Source organism: Acanthamoeba castellanii, assembly GCF_000313135.1.
Source record: "Acanthamoeba castellanii str. Neff unplaced genomic scaffold scf7180000084663, whole genome shotgun sequence".
NCBI classification, from domain to species: Eukaryota; Discosea; order Longamoebia; family Acanthamoebidae; genus Acanthamoeba; species Acanthamoeba castellanii.
Genome location: NW_004457710.1, coordinates 96,900 through 120,409, shown reverse-complemented (window position 1 = coordinate 120,409; position 23,510 = coordinate 96,900). Strand labels below are relative to the sequence as shown.

At 62.9% G+C, this 23,510-nt stretch overlaps 6 protein-coding genes and 2 pseudogenes across 6 annotated transcripts; 3 read left to right on the top strand and 5 right to left on the bottom strand.

The window, feature by feature from the left end:
- Positions 1–6: 6 nt before the first annotated feature.
- ACA1_110420 (CAAX amino terminal protease family protein) lies at positions 7–4,820 on the bottom strand (the record flags this gene model as incomplete). The annotated part of the gene is made up of 12 exons (XM_004357127.1): positions 7–2,064; positions 2,126–2,357; positions 2,482–2,651; positions 2,750–2,848; positions 2,987–3,052; positions 3,122–3,417; positions 3,578–3,678; positions 3,763–3,998; positions 4,083–4,180; positions 4,279–4,453; positions 4,550–4,678; positions 4,764–4,820. 12 exons carry the CDS (start codon positions 4,818–4,820, stop codon positions 7–9), a joined length of 3,717 nt encoding a protein of 1,238 aa, XP_004357183.1.
- Positions 4,821–5,530: 710 nt separating this feature from the next.
- Positions 5,531–7,260, top strand: ACA1_110410 (SAP domain containing protein; the record flags this gene model as incomplete). The annotated part of the gene is made up of 6 exons (XM_004357126.1): positions 5,531–5,641; positions 5,739–5,799; positions 5,854–6,000; positions 6,113–6,894; positions 6,983–7,081; positions 7,168–7,260. 6 exons carry the CDS (start codon positions 5,531–5,533, stop codon positions 7,258–7,260), a joined length of 1,293 nt encoding a protein of 430 aa, XP_004357182.1.
- A 184-nt stretch (positions 7,261–7,444) lies between these two features.
- ACA1_110400 (PPR repeat-containing protein) lies at positions 7,445–10,915 on the bottom strand (the record flags this gene model as incomplete). The annotated part of the gene is made up of 12 exons (XM_004357125.1): positions 7,445–8,143; positions 8,281–8,385; positions 8,484–8,502; positions 8,649–8,839; positions 8,937–9,014; positions 9,111–9,211; positions 9,270–9,396; positions 9,570–9,665; positions 9,762–10,135; positions 10,295–10,451; positions 10,568–10,764; positions 10,912–10,915. 12 exons carry the CDS (start codon positions 10,913–10,915, stop codon positions 7,445–7,447), a joined length of 2,148 nt encoding a protein of 715 aa, XP_004357181.1.
- Positions 10,916–11,483: 568 nt separating this feature from the next.
- Positions 11,484–12,772, bottom strand: ACA1_110390 (Ras-related protein Rab-2-B; the record flags this gene model as incomplete). Its single annotated transcript, XM_004357124.1, has 6 exons — positions 11,484–11,570; positions 11,672–11,755; positions 11,889–12,004; positions 12,176–12,267; positions 12,362–12,444; positions 12,572–12,772. The coding sequence occupies 6 exons, from the start codon at positions 12,770–12,772 to the stop codon at positions 11,484–11,486; spliced, it is 663 nt and encodes a 220-aa protein (XP_004357180.1).
- A 461-nt stretch (positions 12,773–13,233) lies between these two features.
- ACA1_110380 lies at positions 13,234–13,734 on the bottom strand (annotated as a pseudogene).
- A 158-nt stretch (positions 13,735–13,892) lies between these two features.
- Positions 13,893–14,432, top strand: ACA1_110370 (uncharacterized protein; the record flags this gene model as incomplete). Its single annotated transcript, XM_004357123.1, has 1 exon — positions 13,893–14,432. The coding sequence occupies one exon, from the start codon at positions 13,893–13,895 to the stop codon at positions 14,430–14,432; it is 540 nt and encodes a 179-aa protein (XP_004357179.1).
- Positions 14,433–14,517: 85 nt separating this feature from the next.
- Positions 14,518–15,460, bottom strand: ACA1_110360 (annotated as a pseudogene).
- Positions 15,461–15,964: 504 nt separating this feature from the next.
- ACA1_110350 (BRCA2 repeat-containing protein) lies at positions 15,965–23,508 on the top strand (the record flags this gene model as incomplete). Its single annotated transcript, XM_004357122.1, has 21 exons — positions 15,965–16,363; positions 16,457–17,498; positions 17,620–18,352; positions 18,440–18,681; positions 18,763–18,832; positions 18,933–19,032; positions 19,206–19,273; positions 19,346–19,471; positions 19,557–19,711; positions 19,871–20,043; positions 20,125–20,167; positions 20,256–20,376; positions 20,468–20,639; positions 20,785–20,899; positions 21,018–21,458; positions 21,546–21,636; positions 21,707–21,908; positions 21,990–22,090; positions 22,175–22,339; positions 22,450–23,293; positions 23,428–23,508. 21 exons carry the CDS (start codon positions 15,965–15,967, stop codon positions 23,506–23,508), a joined length of 5,484 nt encoding a protein of 1,827 aa, XP_004357178.1.
- Between the last annotated feature and the right edge of the window lie 2 nt (positions 23,509–23,510).

The following is a 23,510-nucleotide window of genomic DNA, read 5'->3' as shown; positions in this document are numbered from 1 at the left end:
GCTCTGCTAAACAAGCAACAAGCAACTACGAATTCCCTGTACAATTGGCCGCTCGACATCACCGCACACACGACACGACACGCACGCGCGTGTTGCGATCAATCGCTCTTGGTGCGTGGTGCGCCTGCCGCCGTTGTTTTCGCGGTGTGGGTCGGGAGTTGGAGGGCGGAGGTCCATAGGAGGGTGATGAGGGCGACCAGAGGTCACGGACAGGGCGAAGCCCAGCACGGCGCCGGGGTGGGCCGCGAAGAGGGCCTCGCGGCCGGCGTCTAGCAGGGTGAGCGCCGCCGCCAGCGCGGGCACGAGGCCGCGGTCCTTGGAGAGGGCCACCGCGTAGAGCGCGAAGAGCGGCAGCCCGAAGAGGAGCGACGGCAGCGCCCAGTCGCGCAGCGGATCGGTCGCGCTGGCCTCCATCGAAGCGCCCTCCAGCGCCGCACCGCCCACGACCATGGCCGCCAGGAGCGCGACCAGGCGGCGCCGGCTCCGATCGAGGCCTACGAAGCGGTCGGCGGTGGTGGTGATGAGGAGGAAGACGAGGCCCGTCGTGAAGAGCGTGCGGAGGCTCGCAAGCGCAACGTCGAGCGCCGGCACGTAGGTCGCCAGCGGCGCGAACGACGGGCACGACGGCGTCGGATCGGCGTCGTCGTCGGCGTAGAGCAGGTGATGCAGCGCCAGCTTGCGCGCCCCGTAGGTGAGGCCGCCCCAGGCCACGCCCACGAGCCCGCCCAGCAGCGCCTTGGCCGCCGGCGAGGGCAGGTCGAGCGCCCTCGCCGGTGGCGCGTCGTCGGTCGCGTGGTGGCGGAGGTGGTGGAGGTGGGCCAGCACCAGGGCCAGGCCGAAGGGCAGCAGGGCCGACTTGAGCAGTCCCACGCCCGCGCGCACCAGGAGCTGATTGTAGAGCGGCTGCGACGTGTCGAGCCGCGCCTCGACCGCCGTCGGAAAGTTGTTGAGCCACGTCAACACAAAGACCACCAGCAGCAGGCCGTAGACCCGCGCAAACACGCGGTGGTCGATCGCGCCCGCCGTGCTCCACTGCACGAGCGCCACCACGACCGCCGCGCCAAAGGCCATCACGACCAGAGCCGTGCAGGCGAAGCGCACCACGTCGAGCGTCGCCTCGGCGTTCTGGCGCTCGCGGCGCCACTCCTCCGGCAGATGGACCAGCCGGCGGTGGTCGGTCACGGCGTCGCCCGACACGTTGACCGCCACCCGCGGCTCGCCCTGCGCCAGCTCAACCGCACCAATCGCGGGCCTGGCGGCGAACGTGAAGAGCCAGTCGACCCGATTGGGCAGCCGCTCGGAGCTCGACGACACCAGCACCAGGCCGTCGTCGTCATTCTTGTCATTCTTGTCGTGGCCGACCAGGCGGCGGGCGTGGCGGCGGGCGATGAGTTGGGCGGCGTCGCGGGAGAGGTTGGCCCCGAGGCTCGACTCGGGCAGCCGGTGTGCCACGCGGCGAACGCCGGCATCGGCGTCGAGCGGGGTGACGGCGACGGCGTAGCGCTCAGCCCGGGCGGCGACGTCGGGCTCGTGGACGTCGAACTGGACGAACCGCACGCGCCACTGCGGCGGCTCGAGGAACCCGACGGCCGCCACCCGACCGTAGGCCTCGCGTCGGTCGTCGCCGGCGGTCGTCTCCCACACGAACGCGCCCTCCGCCTCACCGCAGTCTCCCTCGTCGACCGTCGCGATCACATACCACCGCTCCACCACATTCCGGATGTCGACGCGGCCGTCGGAATGTGGGTCATTGGTTTCGGCGTCGGAATGTGGGTCGGAATTGGCGTATCGGGCGAGGAGTTCGGACTTGGCGAGGGCGATGGCCTGGGCGCGGGTGACGTGGAGCGTCGGCGCGTCGGAGGCCGGGGCCGGGAAGCCGTGGCCGTAGGCCCACACGCCGAGGCCGGCGGCGGCCAGCACCACGACCAGCACCACCACGCTCGGCGGCACCCGGACAAGCGTGACCCGCCGCGGGAGCTGTCGGCGTGCCGCGGCGGCCGCCGCCTCGGCGCCGTTGCCATGAGTCACGGGCGGCTTCCAATCCCGATTGAGTGGAGGCGCGGCCTGCGAGGGGAGAGTGCGACGTCAGCGTGACGTCAGCCGTAGACGAAGGGAGGGGGGATACGTTGCTGATGTGGGCCGATCCCTTAAGCATGAACCGCTTGGCGAGGACGAGCCAGAGCGGGGCGAGGGCGCAGAGGATGACGAGGGTCTGGTCGAAGCGCGACGGGGAGGCGAAGAGCGGCAGCGCGAACCACACCACGTCGAACACGAAGTGGAGCACGATCGACGGCACCAGCCCGTACTGCAGGTACACCCCGCCGAACATGAGTGACGGAATGATCAGCTCGACCAGCCTGTCGCACGCGACACATGAGACGACACACACACACACACACACATACAAGACGACACGACACACGACGTGGAGTGAGTGAGTGAATGACGTAAGCATGACGGAGCATGCGGGGGGGGGCGTACCGAGCCCAGGAGGGCATGGAGGGGTAGTTGGCGTGGGCGGCGCCGAAGATGACGGCCTGCACCACCATCGCGACGGCCACGCAGAGGCCCCGCTTGTTGAAGCGGCGCCCAACGAGCGCGGCGATGGACAGGGGCACAGCGCGGAAGCAGCACTCCTCCCACGAACCCGCCTTTTTGCCAACGTCGCCGCACACGCGACGCGCAACAAACGCGTTAGCAACGTCGACGACGATACAGACCACTACGGAGAGGGCGGTGGCACACACACCTGAAGGGAGAGGGCGATGGAGGAGACCCACGGGAACACGGTGGCCAAGATGTCCGGGTGCTCGTGGACGGACGATGGGACCCACCACCCGAGCTTACGCTGTTGGTTTTCATATGTGTGCGCGCGTGTGCGTGTATGTCGTTTGGCATGTGTCGTGGGTCGTGTGTGGCATGTGTCGTATGCGTGATGAATCAACAACTCGCCCCCGGAGCTCGTTTCGCAAGGAAGGCGCCGTACCTGGCAGAAGAAATAGAGGCCGACCTCGTATGCGAAGAACACCGACACCAGCATGTAGCCGCTCACCTAAACCGCGCATGCGTCAGCCAGTGTGTCGTGTGTGTCGTGTGTCATGTGTGTGTCGTGTGTCGGTACCACTCGGCCGAGGATGGCGGGTGTGTGTGCGGCCTCCCAGAAGCGCCACAGTTGCGGGTGGTCGGGGAAGGCGCGGCGGGTGAGCGACTCGGCGGCCATGTAGGAGAGGAAGAACCAGATGGAGGCCCCCACGAAGGTGGCCAGGGAGTTGAGGAGGTTGGTGACCATAAACGTCGACGCCGACTCGGCCGTGTCGTACTCCATCCACGTCAGCGGGTACTCGTTGATCGACGACAGCAGCAGCAGGAAGCCCACGAACACGCCCGCCGCCAGCGCCGGCTTCCAGATCACCCACCCTGTATGTTTGAATATGTACTAATATTAGTACATATTCAAACATATTACATAAACAGACAATATAAAAAACCAATATTGTTTAAAATAAATGTGGTGGTAAACGAACAAGTAATAAACAGAGAAGCGATTAAGAACGAGAAATGAAGAGAGGCGGGAGACCTTGGCGCATGAGGTAGAAGAGGCCGACGCCATAGCCGATGAGGATGAAGAAGAGGGCCATGAAGATGGTGGCCACCGACGCGATGGTAGTGTTGTACGACCTGGCCATCATGCAGCACCATTGTTTTGTAATGCTGAGTTGCACACGCTCATTCATCATATTATTGATTGGTGGGCAGACGTACCTCATCTCGGCGAAGCGGCGCTGGAAGGTCTCTGGGATCTTGACGGAGTAGGTGAGCTGGGTGAGTCGGTCGCCGCCGACGACGAGCGTGAGCTGGAAGCGGCCCTCGCCCTCGCGCCCGAGCCGCAGCCCGGCGCGCTCGTAGGTGAACGTGTGGTCGGTGCGGCCGCCCAGCTGCTTCACGTGCGAGCTCTCGGCCCGCTCGAACAGCCCCAGGTCCACCTCCCACGGCGCCGCCTGTTCTCCCCCACAAAACTCATTGAGACCACGCGACCCGACGCAACGCGACGCGACACGACACGACCAACGACAGGCTCGCACCTGGGCCGTGGCCTCTGCGATCTGGCGCGCGTGATCGTGGGGAATGGTGTGACCGGCCTCGTCTTCGGGCAACGTGAGCTCGAACCCGCACAACCGGCCTGATGATGATGGTGATGATGATGACGTCATGTCACGCCATAAGCCACGTGCATGGAGAGAAGAAGAAGAAGAAGAAGAAGGAAGAGAGAGTGGTTACCGTCGGGACCGAAGGAGACGAGCAGCTCGCTGACGCTGCCCTCTCGGAACTGTCGCACGTCCCACGTGTACGGGTAGTACAGCGTCTGCTGTCGCCCGGCCGTCGTTGTCGTCGTCGTCGATCCATCGCTGTTGGCGTAGGTGCCCATCAGCAGCCGCTGCCACGCTTGCAGACCCTGCCATACGCGCGGTGCATGCATTGGAACAACAGACGCACACGCACAACACACGCACACGCACAACCGCACACGCAGTGGGCGGGTGAGGGGCACCTCTTCGAGCTCGAAGAAGTTCTGCACGTCCTCCGAACCGGCAAAGGTGGCGGCCTGCTGCCACCCGCCACCAGCCTCCCGCGCGCTGCCGTTTTGTGCTGCGGGCAGCCAGCCCAGCTCGCTACTCAACTGCACCACGAATTATGAATTAACTATGATCAATCATAAATAAACAAATAAAGGGGAATAAATAAAAATAAACAAATAAACGCACGTTGAGGGCGCTGTGGAGGGCGTGGGGTCGCTGCATGGTGATGGCGAGGCTGGCCATGGGGAAGGCCTCGGGGAACAATTCCACTGCGAAGAGGCCGCAGCCCACGCTCACCACCGAAAAGACCACCCACCAGACCCACCGGCCCCGCCCCCCTTTCTCCTCTCCCTGCCGCTGTGCTGCCATATGCACCGAATAAATAACGCAGAATTCTGATATTTTCTTTTTTAACTCGCCTGTTTTTTCCACTGGAATGCACATTGGCCAACACGCCTCATTGTGATCACCAGCAGCCTCTTATGGAACCAACGCCAGCAGGCTGTCCATCGAGCATAGTGAGCAGCCTGCAGCTTGGCCACAACCACCATCAGGCTTGCTATGACTTCTCTATGTCTTTGGTGGCAGATCAGGCTGGGGATCAACCTGGGCACACCAAGAGACTGTGGGAATTCATGATATGTAAGTTCCACTACAACACCACATGCAGCATGATGGGCGTGTATGCAGTGGGTCAACATGGACAAGCCAGCCACGACCCAGTTGGCCTCCACCTGGGCAGTGTGGTCAACACCACACTGTATCAGCACTGCAAGTGGACCTCTTCTTTCAGGACAATCAAGATCAGCCTGGGCTCAACCTTGACTGTTGAAAAGGCTCCAAATAGACACCTGTGGTTGCTGGTTGCTTGTGGCTCCATGGCCAGTTCTTTGCTTTTTTAATTTTGTATTATTATTTCGCCAAACCGGTGGAGAGCAGACAGCAAATAACAAATGTACAAGCGTTCCACACAATCCCCCAGGGCGCAGAGCCTGCACTCACGTCGCCGACGCCCCCCTCTTGTGCGTCCGGAACGAGCCACCCGCCTACGCTTTCGCACCCAAGTACTGTCCGTCGTTAATCATTTAATTGCATGAATTTCATTGCATTTCATTTCAATGCATCAAGAATCCTCCCCGACACTATTGTCCCCCTCCACAGGAATCCCTGGAGGAGATCCACTACATCGTGCATGCTCCGCCAGCCTATCACTACTCGCTCGGTACCGCCCCCTCCCCGCATGTGCACTACGTGGATGGCTTTTGGTCATGACCAGCGCTGAGGGGCGGTGGTGGTGATGTAGATGGATTTGCGGACGAGGAGGTGGAGGAGAACTGGGAGGCCGAGGAGCTCACCGTGCCCGAGCTGCGTGCGGCCCTCTCCAAACGACGCCTCCTCACCAGCGGACGCAAGATGGACCTCGGTACGCCCCCCTGCGGCTATTCCCTCCCCCCTAGACATTCCTTCACATTCCTCGATGTCGTGTCGTGCCATGGGCGTGTGCGTGTGTGTCGTTGTGTGTTGTGTGTTGCTAGTGGAGCGGCTGAGTGGCGCGCTGCAGCGGGAGCGTACGGAGCGGCGGCAGGACGCGGGGACGGCCAAGCGGCGGAAGCTCGACGACATCCTCTCCGCCCAGCAGGATGAGATGGAGGACCGCCTCGAGGCCTACAACCTCGCCGCACCGCCCAACACCACCTTCACCTCCACCACTTCCACCACCACCTCTACTACGACCACCACAGCCACCACCGATGACGACGCCGATCGCGACGCCAACAACGACACCACGACGAGCAGCAGCAGCACGACCAACTTTTCGTTCTTCTTCAACAGCCTCGAGGCCGAATCATCATCGCCGCCGCGACCGTCGTCGTCATCGTCATCAGCTGAGTTGTCGTCGTCGTCGTCATCCGCCAACGGCCACGGCGGGCCGAGCAGGAAACGGAAGATGCCCGAGGAGGAGAACGGCGAGCAGGAGGAAAAGGAGAAAGGAAAGGAAAAGGAAAAAGGAAAGGAAGAAAAGGAGGCTGGCGAGGCGGTCGTGAGTGGGTCGCGGTTCACGTGGGGCGCGAAGGAGGAGACCGACGGGGGCGAAGACGGGCTCGTGAGCAAGCTCACCCGATTCCTGGAGCTGGTCCCCTCCTCTTCGCCCTCCCGCGCCGCCGCCACCGCCCAACGGAAGCCCGAGCTGCTCCCGGAGGACCTGCTGCCGGCCGCTGCCGCCTGCTCGTCGCCCGTCATCATCGCCGCCGCCGCCGCCGCCTCGACGCCGCCCACCGCCCCCGCTCTCCCCATCTCCTCGCCTCCGGCCAGCCCCGTACGACCCCCTTCCCCGCCATTGGTTGAGATAGATATAGAGAGTGGAATCTCTCACACCCGTGATTGGTGGCCCATGGTTGGTGCAGATGCGGCGACCGCTGAAGGGGGTGCTCAAGAGACGCGAGGTGAAGGCGCCCGAGGACATGACGGCCGGCGAGCTCAAGGAGCACCTCATCGCTTACGGGGTACGACCCCCCGCCGTCGTCCATTGCTCTCCGCGCTTGGACTCTCTCTGATCACACTTGTCTACCCCCCCCAAATTGCATGGTAGGTGGCTGGCGCAGCGCTAAAGCAGAAGAAGGCGGCCCTGGTGGCGCTGCTCCACAAGACGATCCAACAGCACAGCAAGAAGGCCAGCGCATAATAGCCCTTCACCACCACCACCATCATCATCACCACCACCGATGTGAACTGACACCGCAGTGCAAGCCAATAGCTAGTTATTTATTTATTTATTTCGTAGAGTGGTGTAAATGCAGTTTACATTTGTTGTTGGTAAAACAAAAGAGAGGGGAGGCGGGAAGATGAAGAGGAGGGTGGCGGAGGTGTCATGGATACGGCGGGAGGGGGTCGGAGAGGGACGACTTGAAGAGGGCGTACTTGCGCGAGGGCGTGTGCGTGTGCGGTTCTGCGGCGAGCTCGGCCCGGAGCCGCTCCTCGTCCTCCACCGAGCGGAGGGCAACGCGCCAGCGCGCCAGGTCGGCCGCGGGCACCTCCTCCGTGCCCAACGCCTCGAGGGCGGCAAAGGCGCGCGTGGCCGTGGGCAGGTGGCCCTTACTCACCGCCGCGCCGAACAGCCGCTCGAGATCGGGCCGCGCCGCCTGAGCGCCGGCGTGCTCCTCCAGTACCTCGAGCACCTCGAGCACCGCCTCGGGCTGGCCCCGCTGGCACATGGCCCCAACAAAGGCCGACAGCACCGAGTGCGAGTCCAGTCCGTTGCCGGCGGCCATGGCGCGCGCCACCAGCTGCGCGCCGTCGCGGTCGTGCGAGAGTGCGCAGAGCCAGAGGAGGGTCGCGGCGCTGGCCTCGCGCGGGCGGAGGTCGTGGTGGTCGTCGAGGTCGCTTATGAACTCGGCCGCGGCGCGGGCGCCCTCGTCGGAGGCGATGGCGCGTAGGAGGTGCACGCACGTCGCGTCGAGCAGGCTCCACTTCAGGATGCGCTTCCAGGGTCGGTGCAGGTCCTGCGGCAGGCTGGACACGTGCTGCGCGACCTCGGCCAACGCCGTGTCGCAGATCGACTCGTCCGGCTGTGTGTGTGTGTTTGTGTGTGTTTGCGTGTGTGTGTATGTGTTAGGGAGGCTTGTTGTGAAGTGCCTGGAAGTTGTGCGATGTGTATGTATGCATGCATGCATGCATGTATGTGAATGTATGTGAATGTATGTACCTCGATGCCGCGGGCCTTCATGTCTTCGAAGATCTCCACCATCTCCCCCGGGTCGTCCTTGCTCCAGCTGACGGCGAGCAGGGCCTGGTACACCAGCATATCCGGCTGTGTCCATCCACCGCGACAAAGTAATATTACATGTGTGCGTGTAGAGAAATATCGATATATCGAGATAAAGATTGCACAACCAATCGGGTGTGTACCTGGAACCCGTTGTCGATGCTCTCCTGGTGTGTGGCCCAAACCGCGTCGGGCCGCTATTGGTCCGGAACCGCAAAATTGGACTGATTAGATACGGTTGGGGAGAGTGGCGGTGGAGAGAAGAATGCAAGGCAGGCGTGCGTGCCCGGAGGCGGAAGTGGAGGAACATGAAGGAGGTGTAGGTGGCCAGGTCGGGGCTATCCAGGCGGCCGATGAGTTCGGCCAGGGCGATGATCTTTTGCTGGTCGCGGGTCTTGACGCACGCGCCCAGCACCACGTTCAAGTGGATCACGTTGGGCGTTACGCCCCTCTTGGGCATCGCCAGCAGCGTCTCGTAGGCCAGGTCCACCTTCCCCGCCTGCGCTCGCCCGCCCGCCGCGTTGCGTTCAGCCACAACAGTGCAACTTGATGGGGGATTTGGGGGGGGGGATGGTGGTGATGATTGCGTCGTTTACCTGGGAGTAGACGCGGAGCAGGGACGTGTAGGTGCGCTCATTGGGCTCCCACCCGTTCTGCTTCATGATCGCCATAACCTGCTCGCCACACGCACGACACGCACGACATCCACGACATCCACACGTTATGGGCCAACAACGATGATTGGAGAGGGGCGTGGGGTGATGCCGTACGGAGGTGGCGACGTCGAGGTCGGCTTGGGTGGCGGCCAGGCCGAGCACCGCGGTGAGGAGGGCCAGATTATGCACTTCTCCCGCTTCGCCCTCTCGAACAGCTCCATCGCACTGCGATCAGTCACCGACCCCCCCCCAACCCACACTAGATGTTAGAACATGATGATGATGATGATGATGATATCATCCGGTGCCTTATGTAGAACTGTGGCTGGTCGAGGCAGGCGTCGAGGATGGTGGTGTAGGTGTGCGCATTAGGCCGCACTTCGCATTGCTCCATGATCCGCTACACAACACACACACGACACGCACGCACACACACACACATGACACACGACACACACCCCACAGGACATGCAGCACGCATGGTGCGATCTCACACGTGAGCCTTGCGAGCACCAGCGGTTCGTGGAAAACTTCGCGGGGGGGGGTTGGGTCACAGGAGTAGTAGGTCCGCACCATGATGGCAAAGACCGATGGCAGGTCTTGAACCCGCGCGCACGCGTTGATGAGGGTCGAGAACGTCCACACATTGGGTCGCACGTCCTTTTGCATCTGTCGTGTGTCGTGTCGTGTGTCGTGTTGTGTGCGTCAATCACCAACAAGAGAACTCATTGTAACATAAATAACAAAAGAAAAAGATAATGATACCATGGCGTCGAGGGTGGCGAAGGCGCGCGAGATGTTCGTGGTCTTGGCGTAGACGTCGATGAGGGCCGAGTAGACGTAGACGTTGGGCTCGACCTCAAACTGCTCCATCTCCTTGAGCAGCTCCTCGGCCTTCTCCACGTTGCACTGCGACGCGCACGCGGCCAGGAGCGACGCAAAGACGTGGGCGTCGGGCCGCACCTGGCGCTGCTTCATGAGCTCCCACATGGCCAGCGCGCTGTCGAGGTCGCTCGAGGTGGTGCAGATCTTGATGAGCGACGTGTAGCACATCGCATTGGCCCGCACCCCGCGGTCGGTCATGAAGTTCAGCAGCTGCTTGCCCAGGTCTGTGAAGCTCGGGTAGTCCGACATCTTGCCTGCCCACGTCACACGATCCAATCCGCATGCCACATGCATTCCCACCATTCCATACATTCCATATCATACGGTTCAATCGAGTCAGACCAGTGCACTCTGTGATGATGGCGACGACAACGACAACGACGACGACGACGATGAGGTGGGCGACGACGTACGGAAGACCTGGAGGAAGTGGCTTTGGGTCTTGCAGGTGAGGCGCGGGAAGAGCTGGAGGATGTCGGGGGAGATGCGCTTCAGGAGGCTCTCCTCCCGCGACTCGCCAACGAGCTCTATGAGGTCCCCCAGCTGCTGGCCGCCAATCGGCTTATTGTTCTACTCGCACAACACCCACCACACGCCAATAATCGTCACCTCACCGTGCCTTTGCCACCCGCACACACCACCAGCCACCAGCTACCAGCCACCAGCCACCGGCCACCACCAGCCACCACCAGCCACCAACGGAGATCGCGCCACAGCGCGGGGGAGGAGCGAAAAGGGCAGAGGGTGTGTGCCTTGAGCATTCGATTGAGGTAGTCGAGGGCCGCTTGCTGCTTTTGCGTGCGGTGCTGCTGCACATCCTGCATTACCTTCTGCACATCTCGCTGCGCATGCCGCACACCACCGCTGGCCCCCGCCGCTGCTGCTGCACCTGCACCGCACACACATGCACGCGTCCACCAGCACGAGTCAGCGACAGCACAGCCGGCTGTCATTGGCACCAGCCACCACCAGCCACCACCAGCCACCACCAGCCACCACCAGCCACCACGTTGTTGATGATGCTACGTACCCATTCCACGGTGGGGCACGAACGCGCGGGGGGCGTGGGTGCGGAGCAGACATAGCGGCGTGTGGTGCCATCGCGTCTTGGCCCAGGCTCCAGTCGGGGCTGCAGAGCCGGACACTCCTCCGCGGGTCCGAAGGCCGAAGGGGGACCCGGTTGAGCGTGCTACTTGCGGTACGCCCGCCCTTCGCCCCGTCGTCACCGCCAACGAATCTGCCGCGAGGTTGGTGGTCGCGGTGGTGGTTGCGCCGCCGCTGGGCGGCCGTATGCCGCACCCGGCCTCGCCCGCTAACCCCCCCCCCCAAACAAGCACGTTCATAATCCGGCAAGTCGCAGCATGTAACGACAAAATAAAACAAAAAATAAAAATAGGAATATAATATGTGTCCATACCCCACCACGCGGGAAGCAGGCGCGGGGCCAAGGTGCGATGTTGCCGCATTCAAACAACCCGTCGCGCAATGTTGATTCTCGGTAGTCCTGGCGTAACGATTATTTCTTCTCTTTCCTTTGATTTTTGAATTTTTTTAATGCAGGCAGGCACGGAAGGCAGCAGAGACACGGTGTGTGCGCCTGGATCAGCTGCAGCAGCCTCCGTTGGCCGGCTTCTCGGCACCGGCGGGCTTCTGGCCCGGCCCAGCTCGCCCAGGAGCAGCCTGGTGGGCCTGTCACACCGTCGGTGGCCAACGCAATGTCAGCGCGACAACAAGACGTGTGTGTGTCGTGTTCGTGTGTGTCGTGTGTGTCGTGCTATGCGTGTACGTACGCGTATGGTGCCTTCAGGCTTCTCGGAGGCAATGACGCCCTGCTCGATTTTGTCCAAGATGACCTCTGCCGTCTTCAAAAACACCTGCACCCTCACATCAAAGCCGAGAGAAGAGAGAGAAGAGAGAAGAGAGAGACGTAAGTTCAGAGCCGCGGCAGACGAGCAACACGGGGCGCCGCCACCGAGGTGGAGATGTCTGGGGAGGAGTGGTACGCACCGCATCCACCTTCTCGCCGGTCTTGGCCGACACCTCGGAGAAGCAGTCGATGCCGTTATCGCGGGCAAACTGCTCTCCCTCCTCCCAGGAAATCTCTCGTCGATCCTCCATATCCGCTGTTCCCCGTCCCGCCGGCACCGCCACCACCAGCAAACAAAAACATGTTATTATTGTCCGACACGCACACGCACACGCACCACCGCACCGCACACGCACAAAGGCACACCGCACACGCACAAAGGCAGCACGCCAGCCATGCAACCAGAAGACACGTGATGGTGGATTACCCTTGTTGCCCACGAGCATGATCACCAGCTCCGCCCCTGCGTTTTGGTGAATGTCCTCTAGCCAGCCCCGCAGATACTTGAAGGAGTCTCGGCTGCATTCCGGTTCACCGTCGTAAGTAATAGTTCTCTATATATTCTACATTCTACCTCTTCTGTCTGATGAAACTAGAGGAAGGAGTAGAGCACCAGGTGATGTCATAGACGAGCAGGGCGCCGAAGGCTCCGTGGTAATAGGACCGTGTGATGCTCTTGAAGCTCTCCTGTCCCGCCTGGTTGGGCAATAAATATTTGTGTAAAATATTGAATAAAGTTGTACAGGAAAAAATAGATGAAATAATCCTGGGTCTTGGTGCACGCCCCTCAAATTGAATGAATTAATGGGAGGGGGGATGGTACGGTGTCCCAAATCTGAATCTTGATCGTTTGCCCATTGAGCTTGACCGTGCGGGCGCCGAATTCGACGCCGATGGTCATGTCATGCGATGGCTCGAACCGCTTGTCCGTAAATTGGAGCAGCAACGACGACTTGCCCACCCCCGAAGGCCCCACCACGATGTACTTGAAGCGGTGGTCGTACTCGTTCCCCTGCTGCGCCATGCTGCTTGCTTTGGCGAGACGTTCTTTCTCTTTTTCTTTTTCAACTCCAAAAGAATAATGAAATGGAGTTGAAAAAGAAAAAGAACTTTTCTCGTTAGGGCCTGGAGCGTGAGGTACACCAAGTTTGTTGAGCTTGATGATCATGGCTCTTCAACATGCTCAGATGTTGAGATACTTCTTTGGGTGAGCTTGGCTGGATCTTTCTTGATCTCCCTGAAGGCTCATCAGCCTTCACTCCTAGGAGGGCACATTTGAGGTGGTGATGCTGCAGAGGGGTGTGGCCATTGTGCAATCACCACCAGCAGTAGGAAAAACATCAAGAAGACAAAGAATAAACAATAAATATTGATCTGTGCTGGGTTGCAGTGCAACTATCAACCAGCTGGTAGCGTACAAGCAAGAAACACCAATCAGCTGCCAGTGGCGCGAGCTTGGCCGAGGCACCGTTGACAGCAACATGCTCAGGAGAGCCGACGCCAGCCAGAGGCACGGACGTCGGAGGCCAGGCACGCCACTCGTAGGCGGGCGTAGGAGGCACCGTGAGGCGGTGGGATTTCGACCACCCAGCGCTGATCGGCGTGCACGTCGACCACGCGCACGTGGCTGCCGGCCACGACCGCGCCTAGCGGGTCCCCGAGGCCCGCCACGGCTTCCTCGGCGTAGTAGGGCGTGGTGCGTCCGACCCAGTAGTGCCCAGGCCGGTCTTCGCCCGCTTCGTCTTCCTTTTCGTTTTCTTCATTTCGCTTTCGTTCTTCTCGCACGTGCGAAGAGAGGGGCGGGGCGGGGTCGTCCACGCAGAGGTATTTGGCGACGAGGTAGTCGAGGCTCTCCTCTTCATCACCACCTTCTGTGGCACCGGTGCCAAGCGCAGCGGGGGACTTAAGGTCGTCCATCAGCCGTTCGAGGCTAGCTATTTCGTCATTGCTGTCCACCAGACACACCCCTCGCAATGCCTCCTCCATGTGGGCGCAGGTGGTCCGCACCAGTTGAACCACCTCGTTGGTGTCGAGGCCTCCTACTTCTGGTCGTTGTTTCAGACAAGACAATACAGGAGTGGGAGAAATGCAAGGGAAAATGATTTCTTTTTCATTGTTTGGCCAGAGAAAGTACAAGAACAACGATGGCAGCGCGTGATGGCAGTGATGGATCGGATGGCAAGTACCGCATGATTATCGCCAATCACTACAAGCAGATGGCCGACTCCCGAGAATCCTTCCTCTCCATCTTTCGCCTCCAGCTCGCCCACGCCCTCCTGACCGTGCTACTCTTGGCAGCCCAGCAGGGGGCGGCCTACGCGGCTGGCGTGGCAGGCCCAAGCGCGGCCGAGTGCGCCGCGTGGCTCGTGCTGCCTCTGGCCCACGTAGGTCTCGCCCTCTACGGCCGCCAGGCGCTCAAGAGCAACGCACCGCCTGCCATCGGCTCCTACGTCGTTCTGGTGCTGGGCCTGGCGTCGGCCATGATCGTCGCTGCGGGCTTCGTGGTGCTGTTCAACCCTTCGCAGGCCCACACCCTGGCCCAAGGCGCAGGCTTGGTGCCGCTCGTGCTTCACTACTACGCGCCGCTGGGCCTTCTTCTTCTCGGAGCCGGCGCCGCCCTCGCCTCTGCCCTTCACTGCCGCCGCTTTGTGGTCGCGCTGAGCTCGACCCGCAAGAGGAAGTGAGCGAACCGCCCGTCTACAAGGCTTCCACTTTGTGAACGAGTGATGGTGATGAAGATGAAGATGAAGTAGTAATGGCTATTGAGCCTTACATCACCCCACCGCTTTCCTTCTTTTCGGAGGGCGTCGTGTCTTGCTCGTCCTGTTCCTGCTGCTGTTTGTGATACTGCTCCATGGCCTCCTTCTGCTTGGCCGCGAAGGAGTTGAAGCCGTCCATGAACCGCTTCCGCTTGGCCGCGAGCTGCTGCTGTGAGCGCAGCACGTTCTTCCGCCGCTCGGCCGCCGTCAGTCGCTTCTTGGGTGGCGCCTGCACCTCCGCGTCTAACAGATATAGATTCATCATCATCGTCACCACCACCACCACCATCACCATCAGCAAACGTCGAAGCAGGCACACAACCGTTGGAAGAATGAAAGAAAATGAAAGAAGAGGCTTGGTACCAGGCACGGCAGTGGGACGCTTCGGTTGCAGGAAGCTGGTCCGATCGACCTCCTCTTCGTCATCGTCATCGCCTTCGTAGATGGACTTGGGAGCCTCCGTGCCCACCATACTGCGGACGACACCCATGAAGTGAAGTGAAGGGTGAGCGAACCAGCGTGGTGGAGGTGACGGATGACGGATTGAAAGAATGCGGCAACGTACAGCTTGGCCTGGTAGACGAAGTAGTTGGACAGCGCGCGGATGGCTCTGCACAACAAAAACAATAAATAAACAAAAACAACAAATAAATAAATAAAAAAAATACAAATAAATGCGTACTCGCTCTTCATTGATGCGATCTTCTTCTCGTCGGTCTCCAGCATGTTGGCCTTGAACTGCGAGCGGATGGATTGTTGCAGAGCGTGTTCGTTTCCGTTGTAGTGGCCGGCATGCTTGGTCATGCGCATGAGGTCCCGATAGATCTGTTCGCCCTGCCGATTTAGCGGAATTGATTTGAAGAATGAGAAGTGGAAACGGTACTGACCTGGCGGGTGGTTCGGAACGAAGAGATTGCGGCCTCCCCGGCCAACGTGGTCACATTGCTTGTCATCTTGCAGAGCGATCAATTTGCAGGACTAAAGAAAATGACAAAAAGCAGAGGGAATTGATAAGAGAAAATATTTGTTGCATTTCTTGGAATGCGCTCCAAAAACGAAAATACAACAATCAGCATTGACGCTGGGCATTCAATCAAGAATCAGCCCTCGATGCGGAAAGGCCGTATGTCGGCTGGCCTGCCCAACCTGAAAAAAAGAGAGGCTGAGGAAGAAAGCAAGGATGACGTAGACGACAAATCATCTTCGCCACCCACAAGCCAACGTACCATTCCCGCACATCTTTTTTTCTCCCGTCTTGCCTAACCACATGAGCCCACCGCTGTGCACCAGCATCAGAGGCAGCAGCGGGCACGACATTCCAGCGGCTGTTTCTCTCCCGCAAACGCCGTCGCACCGCTGATGGCGGTGAACAGAACGGGGAGAAGGAAGTGGCCGTCGCCGCCGCCGACGACGCTGGCCCAGCGAAGCAGCCGGAGGAAGGGCAGCAGCAGCGGCCCATGGTGGGAGGCTTCATTAGCGCGAGCGGGCGAACGGTGACGGTCGGCGCAGCCAGCCTGGCCAAGGGCCGCCAGCTCATGGCTGAGTGCGCCGACGCGTCGCAAGAGAAGGAGGAGGAGGCACAACAACCACAACAAGGTGGGACCAGGGCCGACGTCGGCCGTTCACCGCCGCCTGCTGGCGTCTCTCGAGGCGAAGACACGGCCGAAGACAACCGCGCGCCACCGCCGGCCTCGGGCTTTGGCGGGTTCACGACCGCCGGCGGGCGCAAGTTGGAAGTATCAAAAGAGGCCCTGCACCGTGCGTCGCGCCTGCTCAACGACAACGACGACGAATCCACCGCCGCCGCTGCAGTCGGATCACCGCCCGACACCGCACGCGACGAGGCCATGGATCTGGTGCGCCCGCCACCTTGGTCTCGCTTCTCCTTCCCGCGAGCCTTCTTCTTCTTCTTCTTCACCATCTGACGCATCGGCCAATGGGGGATGCAGGAAGCGGAGCACCAGCAGCAGCAGCAGCAGGAGCCGTTCATGGGGTTCAGGTCAGGACGTGGGAAGGCTGTGGTGGTATCCGAGGCCAGCCTCGCGAAGGCCCGGCACCTCGTCATGGATCGCGACGGCGACGACGCGGCCGACGTCGGCCCTCCATCGCCGGAGGACTCAGCGCCCCCGGCGTTCGTGGGCTTCACCACGGGCAGCGGGCGGAGGCTCGAGCCGCCCAAGGCCAGCGTCGAGCAGGCCATGAAGCGATTCCTCAGCGACGATGGCGACGGCGATGACGAAGAGAGTGGTAGAGGCCTCGCGGGGCAACACGCCACGACGTCAGAAGAGGCACCTCAGGCGTTCGTGGGCTTCACCACGGGCAGCGGCCGGCGGCTGAGACCGTCGGCGGAGAATGTGAAGCGCGCCATGGACCGACTTCTGGCTGACGACGACGACGATAGCCACGCCAATGGAAACCACCCCAACATGGCTCTGCCGGCGTTCGTGGGCTTTACCACGGGCAGCGGGAAGAGGCTCGAGCCGCCCAAGGCCAACGTCGAGCAGGCCATGAAGCGATTCCTCAACGACGATGGCGATGACGATGGCTCATCGGATGTCTACGCAGGCGCGCCGGCTTCGGGTATCGTGGGCTTCACCACGGGCAGCGGGCGGAGGCTCGAGCCGCCCAAGGCCAGCGTCGAGCAGGCCACGAAGCGAGTCCTCAACGACGAAGACGACGGCGAGGTTAATGGCAACGCGCAGCAGAGCCCCGGCAGGCGAGGAGAGAAAGCCAGAGCTCTAAACGGGGCGCCTCCGCCAGAGAGCTTCGGAGGTGCGGGCGGGGCAGCGTTCGGAGGTTTCAAGACCGTGAGCGGGAAGGCCATCAACGTGTCGGCGGCTGCCCTCGCGCGCTCCCGGCAACTTCTCGCCGACGCCGACGAAGAGGGCGACAGTGCGCAGAGTGCCGGCAAGCGGCCTCGCCTTGATCAAGATGGCGATGGTGGCTTCGACGCGATCAACGGGCCGCCGCCTCCGTCAGAGAGCTTCGGAGGTGCCGGTGGCGCTGCATTTGGAGGGTTTAAGACCGTGAGCGGGAAGGCCGTCAACGTATCGGCGGCCGCCCTCGCGCGCTCCCGACAGCTCCTCGCCGACGTCGACGACGTAGAGGGCAGTAACGCGCAGAGCGCCGGCAAGCGGCCTCCACGCGAGAAAGACGGTGACGACGACTACGACGCGACTCAACGGGCCGCCTCCGCCTGAGAGCTTCGGAGGTGCGGGCGGGGCAGCGTTCGGAGGGTTCAAGACCGTGAGCGGGAAGGCCGTCAACGTATCGGCGGCCGCCCTCGCACGCTCCCGACAGCTTCTCGCCGACGCCGACGCCGACGCCGACGCCGATCGAGACCCGAGCGCAATCTCTCGCACTTCACCGCCTCGCGCCAACGCCAGCAGTCGCCCCGACGAGGAAGACGAAGACGACGACGCGGACATGCTCCTCGAGCTTTCCTCGTGTGCCGACGACGAGCCCGCCCGCCCGCATTCAGTACCGGCGGCGCGAGCGGCTGCGGCTCCATCGCGTGCGCCGCGGCCGTCACCCTCCCCGCTGCCGCCCGCCGCCGCCGCTGCCGCCACTCCATTGGGTCCGCCCGTGGCCCGGTCGACGCCATCATCACACCGCGTGCCGTCGCCGAAGCCCACCGGGAGGGGCGAGTTCGCCTACCCGCCGACTCCCGTTCGGGCCACCCCGCCTCGTCCGACCTCCACCACCGCCTTCACCACTTCCACAGCTTCCGCGACGACTACCACGACCGCCACGTCGCGCGCCGCCACCGATCCGCCTCGCGTGGTGGTCACCACGCCGCGCGCCCCTGCATCCGCCTCCTCGACCGGCAACGCCGCCACGACCGGGTGCGTTAACCCCCTTTCACGCCCTCCCAATGTCTGCTGACGTGTCAGTGCCTGATTCGGGTGTCATTTCCGATGACGACGATGCAGGCAGCTGGCACGGCGAGGCCCGCTCGGCGGAAATGCGACCGGGGATCGTCGCGGTGGTGCTGGCAGTGCCGGCGGGGCGGGGGCGCCGCCGGCCAAGCAGTACGCGTACGGGTGCAGCCCCTACAAGCCCCCTCGCGCCCACACTCCGGCTCGCCCGTCTCGTCGCCAGGCGACCCTCGCCGCGACCGCGGCTCCGGTCCCCGAGGCCGCCCCTCTGCCCCCGTGGCGCTACTCCCTCCCCGGTGCGTGAAGCCCTCCTCTCCTCTCCTCGGCTCGTGCGATGTACGCCTCACACGGTACACGACACACGACACACGCCTCAGAGGTGAGTGAGAAGCTGACCCTGAAGCAGCTCGCGGCCAACGAGCCCCAAGATCTCCCCATGCCTCCTCTGTACGCTTCCCGTGCCTCCAATCTGCACATACGACACGACCAACGACCAACGACACGACGCACATCGTGACTCTCTCTCTCTCTCTCTGCGGCCAAAAAGGTCGGAGGAGGTGCTGCGAATGGACAGCGACCGGGCGCGCCACTACCAGTTCACGTGCGAGCAGGTGTTCGAGGACATGCGCGCGCACCCGGCCGCCTTCGTGCTCTTCTTCTCGCCCCAGGCCATGGCCGCCCTCAACAACCCCTACGTACGCGCGCGTGTGCCCCTCAATTGCTGCTGCCCTCTCTCCCTCGACGCATCGCATGACGTTTATCTCGTGGGTGTGCGTGTGCGTGTGCGGTGGTGCATGTGCGATGTGTGCGATGTGTGCAGGGGGTGGGAGCGACCGAAATGCACGCGGTGCTGCTGGCCTGCGGTGCCAATCCCAAGATCATCAGCCCGTAGCGTATCCCCCGTCTCACACCCACCGCCTTTAATAATATCGATATATCCATATCTTTATACAAAAACAGGGAGTGGACGAGCAACCACTACCGATGGATCGTGTGGAAGCTGGCCGGCATGGAACGCCGCTTCCCGCACCAGCTGGCCAACCGGCACCTCCTCCCGCACACCGTCCTCCACCAGCTCCTCTACCGGTATTGTCCCCCATTACGCCGCACACAGCTATTCTTCGCTGCCGCCGCCATCGCTGCTGAGTGGCGGGTGGTTGGGGCAATTAAGGTATGAGCGGGAGGTCAACAAGGCGAAGCGGTCGGCGCTCAAGATCATCCTGGAGCGGGACGAATCGGCCGGCCGCTCCATGATCCTCTGCGTCGCCGCCATCCGGTCCTACGGCGGCGATGCGCCGCCACCGCCTCCCGCCACTTCCACCACAGGTCTCTGCTCCCCGCCAATCAGGTGGCGCCTTGTTGTTGTTGCTGCTGACCCGTTGTGTGGTGTGTGCGGTGTGTGCGGTGTGAGTACGGTTGGGAACTGGTTTCTGTGTGTGTGTGTGTCGTGTGTGTGTCGTATGTCGTGTGTGTTGGGGCATGCAGAGGGCGGCGCAGCGGCAGCAGGGGCGGGAGGTGGAGAGGGGGCGGGTGGGGGCGTGATCGAGGTGACGGACGGGTGGTACTCGATCAACGCCATCCTCGATGAGGCCCTCACGCAGCACATGGCCCTCGGCAAGATCTACCCGGGCCTCAAGCTGCGCGTCATCGGCGCACGCGTACGACCCCCTCCTCCCGCGCTCTTCCACCACATGCTGACGTGGCTTGACAACCCCTAACCACGGCTGGTGGGGGCGCAGCTCAATGGAAACGATAACGCCATGTCCCCGCTCGAGGCCACGGGTACTCATCTCTTTCTCTCTTTCACATGACACGCGACGGCCCTGGAACACCCCGCGCCGAACTTATCACACACACTCTCTGCGCGCAGAGTCGACGACGCTGCTGCTCCAGGTCAACGCCGTGCGACGCGCCCTGTGGCACGCCAAGCTCGGCATCCAGAGAAAGTACACCAGACACTTCCACTCCCCGGCCAGCACCAATTCCATCGGGTTTGTCTGCTCACGCGCGGGCCACCACCACCACCACCCGAATGTGTTGTGTGTGTGTGTGTGTGTACACGACTATCCCTCCCCCTTCCAGACCCGTGTTTCCGGTCAGCCTTCGATCTGTGCGGCCCGAAGGTGGGCTCGTGCCGTGCGTGGACGTGGTGGTGGAGCGACGCTACCCTCTCCTCTTCCTGGAGAAGAAGCTCGACGGCTCTTTTATCACCCGCACCTCCGCCCAGGAGGAGCACGCCCGACGCCTGTTTGAGGTACCTCGCGCACACGCCTTTTTCGTGCCCGCGCTCGCATGTGCGTGTCGTGCGTGTCATGCGTGTGGTGTGTGTTATTCGCCCCACCTTCATCGTGTCTCACCCAACACGTGTGTTTCTCGCGGGCGTGTGCGTGTGTTCGCAGGCCAAGCGGAACCGGCTGGTGGAGGCCAAGAAGGCGGAGCTCGAGAAGGAGGCCAGCGCGCAGGCCTCCGCCGTCACCAAGACCAAGCCTCGCACCCGCTCCCCGGTATCCAAGGGTACACACCCACACGCGCCTCGCGTTGCCTGGCACCCCTACCCCCCCCCTCAATGGTCCTTTGCGCTTACGATCGTTGCGTGGCGGCGGCGGCGGCGGCGGCGGCGGCTGTGCTGTAGCTTCGCTGGCCGAGTGCTACGACGGGGAGACGCTGCTCGGGTGGATGGAGGGGGCGAGCGACCCGTACGACTTCCAGCAGCTGCTCAACCCGCGGCAGCAGGCCATCGTCCAGCACCACATGGAGCGCTCGCGCCTGGACAAGGACGAGGAGTTCGGCCGGCAGCTGGAGGACTTCATCGCCGAGCACCCCGACGCCACCCGCACCGTGACCCCCTTCGTGCGCGTCCGGCTGCGCGACTGCCCCGTGGTGGTGGCCGGCGACCAGCGGCCGCCTCGCAGCAGCAGCAGCCCGGGCGGCATGGGCGGCAAGAGCGACGAGTGCGTGCTCACGATCTGGCGGCCCAACGAGGAGGAGGTGGCCGAGATCTTCGAGGAGGGCGCACGCCTCCGCATCTACTTCCTCAACCCCCGACCGCCCAAGCCCGCCGGCCCCTCCGATGGTGCGCCATTCGATCGCCCGTGTGCTTTGTGTGTCGTGTGTGTCATGTGTGTCGTGTGCTGAGCGTGTGGCGTGTGTCTCGCAGCAGCGGGGACAGACGGCACGGTCATGACGGGAGGGTGGGCGGCCAAGCCCCGCACGCTGGAGCTCAGCACCACCCTCAAGACGCGCTACGCCCGGTACGTGCGCCCTCGCCCTACCCACGAGCCGTGCCTGCATTCCTCACCTTCCTCGTGCATGTGCGCGTAGGCGCGAGGGTCCGTCGGGCGTGTACCGGGCGCGGCAGGTGCAGGGCCTGGAGCACCTCCACGCGCAGCAACAGCAGCATCAGCAGCAGCAGCGGGGCTTCCGCGAAGCCTCTCGGGAGATCGACGTGGTGGGCGTCGTCGTGGGCGTGCACGGACCCCACGAGTGCAGCTACAAGAGCGGCCGCCCCTACCTTCTCACCCAGGTGCGTGCCAAGCGACCTACGACACACACGACACACACGCGCGCGCTAATGCGTATCTACCACCCACCACACCGCGGCCAGGTGTTTTTGACGGACTCCTCGGGAGAGCTGCTCTCGGTGGAGCTGCGGGAGCACCCGGACGTGGCCGTCTCCCGCTTCCCCTTCAAGGAGGCCCCCGCCACGTACCTCCCTCCTCTCGCCCCTCCCCCCTCGCGTGATGACGCGGTGCTGACGTGGTGGTTGGGGCGTTGGTGCGTTGCAACCAGGCCGACGGTGGTGTGTCTGTCGTCGCTGGCCTACCGGTCGTACGACGCCAACTTCGGGGTGCACCACGCTGCCGCGGAGGAGGCCACCGACGTGCTGCTCGCCCCGAAGGGGCGCTCCTCGCCCTTCGCCCCCGCCTACCGCCAGCTCGTCGCCTGGGCCGAACGGTACGCCTCCCCCCCCGTCATCGTCATCGCCGTCTTCGTTCTTCGTTCTTCTTCGTCCGATGCTGTTGGCTGACCGCTGCTGGCTGCTGCGTGCGCAACCAACCAATCAGGTCGCGGGAGGAGGTGGATGCGGCCCGCCAGCGCGTGGAGGCGCTCCTCACCGGGCAGCTCGTCCCGCGCAGCTCGTCAACGCGCCCGCGCCTCCCCGTCCGGGCTTCCCTCGTGGGCGCCCTCCTCCCGTTCTCCGCCGTCGCCTGCCTCCCCCGCGCTGGTCAGCAGAGCGGCGGGTGGGACATCTGCCTCTGGCCCGCCTCCGCCACGCCCCTGCCGGCGCGCTTCCCGCCTCGGTCCACATCATCATCAGCAACAGACAACATGGATGAGGACCACCACCACCACCACCACCACCAGCAGCAGCAGCAGGCCGACGTGGCGCTGTACGTGCTCCTCGATGACGGCCTGTCGCGGCACCGCGTAGCGCTCACCCTGCCGAGCCTCGTCGCCGCGCTCGACCTCCTGCGCCCGGCCCACCACCACCCGCCATCTGCCGCGGCCAGCATGCCCCTCGTGCCCGTGGAGCGGTGGCTCTGGCGCTGCCTCTCTTCGCCCGCTCCCGCCAGCCCCGATCCCTCGCCGCCGCAGCAGCAGCTGCGGGAACTGCTCCTCGCCGACCTCTTCGGCGGTGTGCGCTTCCCCGATGACGCCGGAGCGGAGGCCCTCTCTCTTCCGTCGCCGACGGCGCTGGTGGGCGAGGCCCTCGCGCTCGCTCTTCTCCATTCCACGCGGCCCGGGGCGGCGGAGGGCACGGCGCCCGCCCTCCCCGTTCCGCTGCCCTCCGCCTCTACGCAAACCCCGCCGGCGCCCTCGCGGCCGCTTCTCCTGGCGTGCGAGGAGTGGGACGGGTTCGTGGCTGCCCTGTCGGCCTCCCTCTCCACGGCCTACGACGACCTCGAGGTACGACAACGCTGTGTGTGTTGTGTGTCGTGTTGTGTGAGTGTGTGTGTGCGTGTGTGGTGCCGGTTGGACGTCACCGGTGACTCACAGTCCCCCTCAATGCAATGTGTGACGATCAGTGGGTGTGCCATCAGGTCAACGGCGAGGACGAAACGCAAACGGGCTGGTGGCATGTCCAGTCCGTACGCCGGCGTACCGCACCACCTTCCGTGTGAAC